Raw genomic sequence first — 12,542 nt, 5'->3', positions numbered from 1 at the left:
AAAAAAAAAAAAAAAAAAAAAAAATTTTTTTTTTCTATGTCTTAAAAGCATACAAAAAAAATATATATCTTAAAAAAAAAAAAAAAAAAAAATTTTTTTTTTCTCAAAAAAAAAAAATTGTGGATCTAGTCTTAAAAAAAGAGGACCTAGTCTTAAAAAAAAGGACCTAGTCTTTAGGGTTCCCATATACCAGGGTTAAGGATATACATTTTTGGGTTTAAAAATTTTTTGGGGTTCCCATGTTTCAGGGTTAAGGGTATAACGTTAAGGGTTAGGGTTTATATATGGATTATATCTATAATTATGGATTAGGTATATATTTTGTTTATATATTTATGTATGTTTTGTATCTCATATGGTTTTATTGTTAAATATGTGAAGGATCTATAGCTACTATATAAAGATCTGTATTCTCATAGAACGTGAGGATCTATATATTGTACCTAATTGTATATGATAAGGATATATACATCCGCCATGCAAGTATAAATATATATTTATGAGGAAGTATAATATTAAAGAACACATATGTACATCAAGGTAATTTCATACATATGTGATATTTATATTACAGTGTCATAAAGATGAACAAATAATAATAAGAAGAACAATTAGGTGAAAAACCCTATACTAAAATATGGAAGTAACGAAATCCATAGCAATGTAAGTGCGAAAAATATGAAAATCGAAATGGAAGATACCAAAAAATCGAAATCGTGCACGGACACATGCAGTAACCGAGAATTATTATATATAAATATATGTATATATGTATATTTTGGGTTTAGGAATACGTATGCTGTTATATATATATATATGTATTTTGTAGGAATACGTATGCCCCAATATATATATATATGTTGAGAGAATACGTATGCCTATATATATATGTATATATATATTTATATATTTTATATAAAACACTAAATATAAAAATTATTTTAATTAAGAATATAATAATTTTTTTTATCTTCTTGTTACCAAATATATATATTTTTTTTATTTCTATATCGATACGTTCTTGTTCTTGTTCTCGATCTTATATATACGTTGTACTACAGGATATGTTATATATTATATAGTATATTATAAATTATAATATAAAAAAAAAAATAAGAATAAAAAATATTATATTTATAATGTATTATTTTTAATATAATGAAAAATATAAATATATATATATATATATATGCATATATATTTTTTTATGTAGATATATGATAGATAGTATGGATAGAGAGAAGCAGAAGAACATAATAGTTTCTTTTGTTATCTCTAAAATATATATATAATAAATTAAAATAAGGCGAAAAAAAAAAAATATATTAAGGTTTATAATTAAATATAGAAACATGTTGTATTCTTTTATATGTATGTATTTTCGTATTTTTTTTTTTCTCATTTATAATTTTACAAAATATATAAAACATAAGAAAATAATATATATAATTAAATATATAAATAAAGGAATACATAATATATATAATATTTTTCATAAAATGTAATTGTTGTTTTTTTTTTTGTTAGAATATTTAAATTTATTATAAAAATATTAATATAAATTTTTTTTAAAAATATATATATAAAACTAATAATTATTATATACATATTAAATATTATTTATTAATATATATTGTAATATTATAATATTACTACTATTATAATTACTATATATATACAAATATATATATAATACTTATATATATATTCCAACATATACAATCTGATTTTACCATATCACAATACTCCCATAACATACATACATACATACATACATACAATCACCCCACACCACACCACACCACCAAACCATGTATGCCACGATATAAACCACGTATACCACGTATGCATGACATAATGTAGTGCACGGACAACCACAATGGCGCAGAAAGTTGGTGGGGGTGGTAAGGATGACTATAAGGATGCAAAGGACCTTTTGGATAAAATTGGGCAACAAGTGCACGACAAAGTGAAAAATGGTGATGCTGAAACATATAAAGGGGCGTTGAAAGGAAATTTGTCATTTGCAACTGCTAGTGGAGAAACAGGTGGCACCAATAAACCATGCGATTTTGGATATGATAAACTTATTAGTGGTAGGGGTGGTGTTACTGCTCGCGGTGATCCGTGCGGAAAGGATGGAACAGGAAAAGAACATCGTTTTTCTAAAGAACGTGGCGCTGAATGTGATAAGAACAAAATAAGTGGTAGTAATGATAATGAAGGAGCGTGTGCTCCATATAGACGGTTATCTCTATGTAACAAAAATTTTCCAAATATGAATAGTAAGGATAGTTTGAAAGCTAAAAATGATTTGTTGGCAGATGTGTGTCTTGCAGCCAAACATGAAGGAAACTCAATAAATACACATTATCAAAAATATCAAGCACAATATGCTTCTTCTGCTTCTTCTTCTCAAATATGTACTATGTTGGCACGCAGTTTTGCCGATATAGGTGATATCGTACGCGGCAAAGATCTATATAGTGGTAATAAAAAAAAAAAGCAAACAGAAAGAGAAAAATTAGAAAATAATTTGAAAACAATTTTCGGGAAAATACATAGTGACGTGACGAAGAGCGGCAATAATAAGGATGCGCTACAAGAACGCTACCAAAAAGATGAAAAAGACGGAAATTTCTTTCAATTACGAGAAGATTGGTGGTATGCGAATCGCGCCACAATCTGGGAAGCATTAACATGTAACGCTCAAGGTAATACATATTTTCGACAAACAGCGTGTGCAGGAAGAAGTGCGACTCGTAATCAATGCCGGTGTGACGGCGCAAATATTGTCCCCACATATTTTGACTATGTGCCGCAGTATCTTCGTTGGTTCGAAGAATGGGCAGAAGACTTTTGTCGTAAACGAAAATATAAATTAGAAAATGCTAAAGAACAATGTCGTGAAAAAGATAAATATTATCAAGAACGATATTGTAGTGGTAATGGCTACGATTGCACACAAACTGTTAGGGCGCAGGAAGAATATAGTATGGAAAATAATTGTCACAAATGTTTTTTTGCATGTAATCCTTTTGTAAAATGGTTAGGTAACCAAAAGCTGGAATTTGACAAACAAAAAAAAAAATATACACAAGAAATAGAAAAATATAAAAACGGAACAAAACAAGCAACAAATGGAACTACTAATAACTTATATGTAAAAGATTTTTATGATGAACTTAAAAACAAACACGAAAATGTGAGAAGCTTTTTAGAATTGTTAAGTAAAGAAACGGCGTGCCAAAAACACCCTAAAGTGGAAGGAGAAGGTTATTTTGATTTTACTAAATTTGAACTTAATGAAATATTTTCTCTTACAGAATATTGTAAACCTTGTCCTTATTGTGGAGGTAAGTTCGTAGATGGAGTATTTAGAAGTGAAGGTGACGAAGAGGGTAAATGCCTACGTTTATTCAGTAGCTACGTACCTCCAGAGGGTGTAGATCCTACTGAAATTAAAGTCCTCATCAGTGGTGAAGGACATGATAATATTAACAAAAAATTAGACGCTTTTTGTACAAATTCAAATGATAATTCTTTATATGAAAAATGGAATTGTTATCATGACAAAGAAGGAAAAGATAAATGTGTATGGGAATATGATGAAAAAGATAAAAACAAGAAAAAAGTAAAGAAGTTTTATGATTTTTTTAGGTTTTGGGTTACACATATGTTAGACGATTCTATGGAATGGAAAGAGAAACTTAAGGGATGCTTAAAAAATGGTACGAAAATAAAATGTAAAAATGGATGCAAAACACCATGTAAATGTTTTGAAAAATGGATTGAACAAAAAAAAAAAGAAGAATGGACGAAAATAAGAAACCATTTTTACACGCAAGAAGGTTTTGGACAGGAAGTAGGTCAAGGAATACCACATTATATTATTCTTGAACAATTTTTGGAAAATGAGTATTTCGATGGTATATCCGATGCTTATGCAGATCCAGAACAGATGGAGAAAATTAAAGAAAAATTGGATGAGAAAAAAAAAGAACGAAATGACGATCCTACCAACAAGGAAACAATAATTGATTTCTTGCTTGAACATGAAGGAGAAGATGCCAAAAAATGCACAAACTCACATAATGATCAAGAATGCAACCAACAAAAAAAACAACAACAACAAGAAACTCCCGCCCGCTCCGGCACTTCCCCATCATCACCACGTGACCCCAACCACGTTGACTCCCACGAGGAACCCGACGACAACGATGACGACTCCTCAGACGAAGATGGCGAAGATGACGTGGTGGAAGAGGCGGAAGAGCAAACACACAAGACCACGGAAGGGACGGGGGAGGGACCAAAAGAAACAACAACACAAGACACAGAAGTCACGGACGGGCCGGCAACAGATCCGTCAGTGGAGGTTTGCAGCATAGTGGACAAACTATTTAGTGGTAACGATTTTGGTGACGCGTGCGGAACAAAATATGATAAATATGGTAAGGAAAAGTTCCCCAATTGGAAGTGCATAAGTGACAGTACCACTAAATCTGGTGCCCCTGTCAAAAGTGGTGGTAGTGTTTGTGTGCCACCCAGGAGGCGAAAACTATACATACACGATTTACAATCACTAGGCGTAGAGGTCGACAAAGCGCCGTCACAAGAGGATTTACTCAAGTGGTTTGTGAAGAGTGCTGCGGTAGAAACCTTCTTCTTATGGGATAGATATAAAAAGGAAAACACGAAGAGACAAAGTGGGTCACCACTACCACTACTCGAAGGTGCCGGTGGTGGTGAAGAAACCCCCGAAACCTCCTTAAAAAATGGTACCATACCCCTACCCTTCTTGCGTCAGATGTTTTATACATTAGCAGACTACAAAGATATATTATTTAGTGGTGATAAAGACGACAACACGAAGAGTAGTACCTACCACGACATACTTAAAGGTGATAAAGAAATAAAGGGAAGAGAAGAGAAAATACAAGAACAGTTAAAGAAGTTTTTTCAAAATAGTGGTAACCAATCTCCTCCTAGTGGCACCCTCCCCCCAAATAGTGTTAAAGACCCCTCCTCTTGGTGGAAAGAAAACGCACAACATATCTGGAATGGAATGATATGTGCACTAACATATAAAGAAATCGAGGTAAAAAACCCAGACGGCAAAAACACATATAAAATAGAACAGATTCAAGATGCGGACAAACTTTTGGGAAAAATCAAAGAAGAAAAAGGCGAGTACCATTACAGCAAAGTGACACTTAAAGATGAAAATAGTGGTACCCAAGCCAAAAGCAACGACGATACCAAATTGGAAAATTTTGTGGAAAGACCCCCATTTTTTCGTTGGTTACATGAGTGGGGAAGCGACTTTTGTGGTAAAAGGGCGCGGATGTTGAAAAACGTGAAGGATAATTGTCGTAGTGGAATACATGGTGAAAGATATAGTAGTGGGGATGGTGAAAATTGTGAAAAAATGCTTCGTGACGATTATGATACTGTTCCGGATTTAGAATATCGGGATTGTGGTAAATATTGTAGATTTTATAAAAAATGGATAGAAAAAAAAAAAACAGAATATGAGAACCAACAAAAGGCATATACTGGACAAAAAAAAAAATACGAAGAGGAAAGTAAGGGTGGTGTTAATGGAGTTTGTGAAACACTACAGGAGAACGCTGCACAATTTTTAGAAAGGTTAAAAAACGGACCGTGTAAAAATGATAATGTAGATGATAGTGGAAAGGATAAAACAGGAAACAGTCACATAAAATTTGATGATCATAAAACATTTGGACATGAAAATTATTGTGATCCATGTCCTATATTTGGAATTGAAAGTAAAAACAGTGGTTGGAGTGAAGTTACTCAAAAGACGTGCAAAGATAACGCGGTTATTACTAAAGATAATATTAAAACAAAGATAAAAGCTGATCAACAAGTTGTTTTGCATGTGAGTGATAACAGTGACCATAAATTTGAAAGAGGCTTAGACGAATGTAAAGAAGCAGATATTTTTAAGGGTATTAGAAAAGAGGAATGGGAATGCGACAAATTATGCAATTCAGTTGTATGTTTCCTCAAAAAAAAAAATGAAAATGGTACAGATTTAAAACAATATATAGAAATTAGAGCATTGCTTAAACGTTGGGTAGATAATTTTTTTGACGATTATAATAAAATTAAACATAAAATTTCACATTGTATAAATAGTGGAAATAAATCCACATGTACAAATGATTGTCCAAATAAATGTAAGTGCGTGAGGAAATGGATAGAGAAAAAAAAGAATGAATGGGAAGAAATAAAAAAACGTTTCAATGATCAATATAAAAAAGAAAACAATGAGGGTACTTCTAGTAATTTAAACTCTTTTTTGGAGACATTGATACCTCAAACTGATGTTGACAACGTTATAGGAAAGGTTAAAACATTAAGTGATTTGTATGATTCAAATGAATGTATTGACACTGATACCTCAAAAAAGGGACAGCATGAATATAACGATGTCGTAGAATGTTTGCTTTATAAACTTCAAAAAAAAATTGATACATATAATACGCAAACTATTGAAGTAACTGATCCAAATAGTTGTGTTCTAAAACCCACAGAAGACGAAACTTACGACGAATCCCCCGAAGACGACACATCAACAACATCTGTAGTTCCGGAATTTTGTGAACAGTTTGTTAAACCTGAAGCGCCACCTCCTAAGGTACCAGAAATTCCAAAGGAAGAAGATAAAGATAAAAGAGATGAGGAAAAACCCGCATCACCAACTGATGACGTGGATACAGACTCCGCAGGGACCGAAAAACTTCCAACTCCACCAGCTCCTGCTCCAGTACCTAGATCACGACCAAAACAACGAAAAAAACAAAAACGACAAATAACCCCCAAGGAATATAGATTAACCGATGTGTTACTACCTTCTGCGTTTCCGTTAAGTGTAGGAATAGCGTTTGTTGCGTTGAGTTATTTTGTACTGAAGGTAAGGGGAAAAATATATATATATGTTGTTGTTCGTGTTTATATATATAGATGTGTATATGTGTATATATATATATATGGTTGGTGTGGATATATGTATTTTATATATTTATGTATTTATATTGAAAAAGGAAAAAAAAAAATAAGTAATATAGGAACATATTTATTAAAAAAAATAAGAAAAACAAGAAAGAGAAAGATTTTAAAATATTAAAAATAAAAATTAAAATGGAAATAAATAAAATTTTAATGAAATAAAAAATGGGAAATTTTATGAACAAAAACATAAAAAAAAAAATTTATTAAAATATAAATAAAAAATATTTAAAAAAAAAAAAAAATAAATAAAATAAAATTTAATTAAATAAAAAAAAATTAAAAAAATTTAATTAAATAAAAAAATAAAAAAATTTATTTAAATAAAAAAAAATTAAAAAAATGTTAAAAAAAAAATATATATCATAAAATAAAAAAAAAATAAAAAAATTTAATTAAATAAAAAAAAAATAAAAAAAATTAAATAAAAGAAAAATTAAAAAATTTAATTAAATAAAAAAAATAAAATAAAATTACATACATGTACATATACACATACATATATATATATACCCATAACTACATACACATTTACACATACATATACATATTATATATATACCCATAACTACATACATATATACATACATAAATATATACATACACATATATGTTCATTTTTTTTTTAGAAAAAAACCAAAGCATCTGTTGGAAATTTATTCCAAATACTGCAAATACCCAAAAGTGATTATGGAACACCTACCCCGAAATCAAAAAATAGATATATCCCCTATGTTAGTGATCGATATAAAGGCAAAACATATATATATATGGAAGGAGATAGCAGTGGAGATGAAAAATATGCATTTATGTCTGATACTACTGATGTAACTTCCTCAGAAAGTGAATATGAAGAATTGGATATTAATGATATATATGCACCACGTGCTCCTAAATATAAAACATTGATTGAAGTCGTACTAGAACCTAGTGGTAACAACACAACAGCTAGTGGTAAAAACACAACAGCTAGTGGTAAAACACAAAGTGGTAACAACACAACAGCTAGTGGTAAAAACACACCTAGTGATACACAAAATGATATACAAAATGATGGTATACCTAGTAGTGATATACCACATACAAATAAATTTACTGATGATGAGTGGAATACATTGAAACATGATTTTATATCTAATATGTTACAAAATGAACCAAATACAGAACCAAATATTTTACGTGATAATGTGGATAATAATACAAATCCCAAAACGTTACATGTTAGTATGGACGAAAAACCTTTTATTATGTCTATTCATGATAGAAATTTATATAGTGGAGAAGAATATAGTTATAATGTTAATATGAGTACTAATAGTATGGATGATCGACAATATGTATCAAATAATGTATATTCTGGTATAGATTTAATTAATGATTCGTTGAATAGTAATAATGTTGATATTTATGATGAATTATTGAAACGAAAAGAAAACGAATTATTCGGGACAAATCATGTGAAACAAACAAGTATACATAGTGTTGCCAAACCTATAAGTGACGACCCCCTACTCAACCAACTGGAACTATTCCATAAATGGTTAGATAGACATAGAGATATGTGCGAAAAGTGGGAAAATCATCACGAACGATTAGCCAAATTAAAAGAAAAGTGGGAAAATGAGACACATAGTGGTAACACTCACCCTAGTGATAGTAACAAAACGTTGAATACTGATGTTTCTATACAGATAGATATGAATAATCCCAAAACTACAAATGAGTTTACATATGTGGATAGTAACCCCAACCAAGTGGATGACACCTACGTGGATAGTAACCCTGACAATTCTTCTATGGATACTATCTTGGAGGATCTGGACAAACCATTTAATGAACCCTACTATTATGATATGTATGACGATGATATTTATTATGATGTAAATGATCATGATGCATCAACTGTGGATAGTAATAATATGGATGTACCTAGTAAAGTACAAATTGAAATGGATATAAATACTAAATTGGTGAAAGAGAAATATCCTATAGGAGATGTGTGGGATATATAATATATACGTATGAATGTATATTTGTTTGATTTTTTTTTTTTGTGTACATTATATTATATTTTTTATTTGTTGATGTTATATTATATTTGATTTGTGTATTATATTATATTTTATATTTGTGTATTATGTTATATTTTTTAATTGTTCATGTTATATTATATTTTTTGTTTGTGTATTTTTTTTTTTTTTTGTATTTAATTTTTAGTGTTACAAATTATATTATATATATGTACATATATATATCATAATTATATTGTATTATATATATATATTTAATATGATAACAATAATAGTTAAAATTATTTAAATGAAAAAACATAAACTATTGGAAACGCATTGAATATAATAATATATTACTATTTGTATTATTGTTATTAATACTACTATTAATAGTAATATTATTAGAAGTAGTAATTAACAGTATAACTATTAATTTTATTAGTGATAACAGTACTTTAAAAATTTAATATTTTTATTTTTTATTTTATAATTTTTACTTTTTATTATATTAAAAAAAAAAAAAAAAAAATATATATATATATAAAAATTATTATTATAATTTTTTTTTCCTAAATGTGTTTACATATAAAATAATAAAAAAAAAAAAAAAAAAAAAGAAAAATTTGAAATATATCATATAAATTTCATATATATAAAAAATAACAAAAAAAAAAAAAAAAAAAAAAATTTTAAATATATCATACAACTTTCATATATATAAAAAATAACAAAAAAAAAAAAAAAAAAAAAAAAATATATAAATATAAATATAAACAAAAATGGAAAACATTTTACAGAAGAAAAAATATTTAATAAACAAATTTTTTTTTTTTTTTCTTTTTTTGCCACTTAATATATATAAAAATATAATGATAATAAATCAATGCATACCGTAATATAGAAACAAATAACACTTAAAAAAAAATTAAAAAGAACAATATAAATTATGAAATATATATGAAATTATATCTCATAAATATATACATATTATCAAATAAATATATATATATAAAAACAAAAAATATCTACATATTATACTAAAAAATAAAACATAATAAAAATTACAAAGCAAAATAAAGAAAAAGTGTATTATTATATTAAAATAAAAAATATACATTATTCTTTTTTTTATTGTGTTTTATTTTTATTAATTTGATTTGTTTTTTGTGTTTTTATTGGTTTTTTATGTATTGTATCTATTTGTTATATTACGTGTAATTATTATATTTTGTTATATGTTGACTATTTTTTGAATTCATTGTATTAGTAGTATTTCTAATAAAAAATAATTAAAAAAAATAATAAAATATATTATGAAATAAATATAAATAACATAATATATAATATGATAGGTTTCTTAAGGAAGATAATTCTGAATTGAAATAATATACTTATTGGTTTTAATTTAAATTATATAAATATAGATATAATATTTTGAATAATATGTTTCTTAAAATATTTATAATAATAGTAATCATAATAATCATAATTATAATAATCATAAGTTTTATTGTTTTTTTTGATATATATTCCTTTGAAAAACATATGAGGTATTTAAAAAATATACGTTACATTATGTTTTAAAAAAATAATATATTATAATACGTATAAGTATTTTATATAAATTAAAAATTACATTGTTTATTAATTAAAAGAGTTTTAGAAAATAAATAAATAAATAAATAAATAAATAAATAAATAAATAAAATTATAGAAAAATAAATTATATATAAAAGCGCAATACATATAAAAATATATAGTTATTTATAATGCAGAAAAAAAAAAAAAAAACACACGGTACATTCAAAGAAAAATACTACGTGTACCAAACTTCCTACCAACATCGAAAAATACCAAATACATCACATCTATTCTTCTAATAATTTGATATATTGCAGTTTTTTCTTCATTTTTTTTTTTCGTCGATAACGTAAAATTAAATAAATAATTACCATAATTAAAACTATAACTACTATAACAATAAAGGAAGTAGTTATAGTATTAGTTAATATAGTAGTTTTTGGTACAAATTTGGCAACTTCAGCAGAGGCTGTTTCTTCACCAAATGCAGCAGCCGATTCTGCACCACCGGATACCTGTTTAATTATAGTGCTCTCATTATATGATGAAAGCACACAAAATTTAAGAGATTCGTTAACTGGAACATCACATATGGGTCCAGCTGCCGCATCTATAGCTTGAATTATCAAGCTACTTGATGAATAGTTTTTTGGATTAATAATATTTGCCAAATTAAAACCCGGTAAATCAGTTATACCAGGTATTTGTTCTAAATATGAAATGACAGCCTCAATACCCTTTTGCAGAGCCGTTTGTGTAACATAATTTGTCCATCCTACATAACCTAAACCGCTGATCAAACCCCAACCGGGTGCAACACCACCTCCCAATAAACCTCCACATTTTAAACATGTTTTTTCCACTTTATCTGCTAACGACTTTTCGCAAACACATGTGGGAATAGCATCATTTTGTATATCAGTTTGTAATGTGGCAAATTTGTCCATTAATTCTTTTTCCAATTTATCTTTTAAAATAATTTTTTGTATTTCTTTATCGCATTTATCTTTACATTGCATTCGTTTACTTTGCAAACTTTCATCATATTCGTGAAATCTTTGTGACGTACGAACCTCAAATTGTTGCATTACTTCTTTCATTTCTTGGTCATTATCATAGTTTGATGGTGCATACAATTCACATTCGCATAATGTCCTAGTGTTTGTTTTCGGTGTACGTGTGATGTAATGGTTCCTTTGATTATATATCTATACAAAATGGTCACATATATATGTATATTATAATTAGTTCTTTTTTATTTTATATATATATGTTATAAATATGTATGTTTTTATGTTTATATATATATGTATATTTGGACTATATATATATAAAAATTATATATACGATATCGTAATATATTTATATATAAATATATATATTATATTATAATATGATTATATTAATCCTCTTTAATATATATGTGACATGGAATTACCAATATATTTAATGGAAGCTCAAACAATAATATATTAATATAATGGACTTTCATTTTTTTTAATTGTGATACGTATATTATTTTTTGATAAATATTATAACTAAACAAATCACACAAAATATTTTATTTTATAAATAAATTAAATATGTTTAACCTAATATATTATTATAATTTATTTAATATAATTAACAATTATTTTCCCATTATGTAAATATATTTTTTTTTTTATAGTGGATCCACATTTGCCATTTTATTTATTACAAAAAAAAAAAAACAAAAACGTAAAAAAATTAATATTAAAATAATTTATCAAAACATTCTGCATTTTTTATAATTTTTTTTAATTTTTAATTTTTAATGAAATTTAATTTTAAATCAACACAATAAATTATAATGGTCATTTTTTTTTTATTTCATATTTTTTAATAACATGTTACAATATAGTAATAATACAACATATTTCTGTGTTG

General features: G+C 26.9%; 2 protein-coding genes across 2 annotated transcripts; one reads left to right on the top strand and one right to left on the bottom strand.

Annotated features, from left to right (window-relative positions):
- Positions 1-1,879: 1,879 nt before the first annotated feature.
- On the top strand, positions 1,880-9,053 carry PF3D7_0426000 (erythrocyte membrane protein 1, PfEMP1; the record flags this gene model as incomplete). Its single annotated transcript, XM_001351527.1, has 2 exons — positions 1,880-6,946; positions 7,671-9,053. 2 exons carry the CDS (start codon positions 1,880-1,882, stop codon positions 9,051-9,053), a joined length of 6,450 nt encoding a protein of 2,149 aa, XP_001351563.1.
- Positions 9,054-10,921: 1,868 nt separating this feature from the next.
- Positions 10,922-12,126, bottom strand: PF3D7_0425900 (rifin; the record flags this gene model as incomplete). The annotated part of the gene is made up of 2 exons (XM_001351526.1): positions 10,922-11,842; positions 12,073-12,126. 2 exons carry the CDS (start codon positions 12,124-12,126, stop codon positions 10,922-10,924), a joined length of 975 nt encoding a protein of 324 aa, XP_001351562.1.
- Between the last annotated feature and the right edge of the window lie 416 nt (positions 12,127-12,542).

The sequence above is a fragment of the Plasmodium falciparum genome, assembly GCF_000002765.6.
Source record: "Plasmodium falciparum 3D7 genome assembly, chromosome: 4".
NCBI classification, from domain to species: domain Eukaryota; phylum Apicomplexa; class Aconoidasida; order Haemosporida; family Plasmodiidae; genus Plasmodium; species Plasmodium falciparum.
This window is presented reverse-complemented; position numbering and strand designations above follow the sequence as displayed.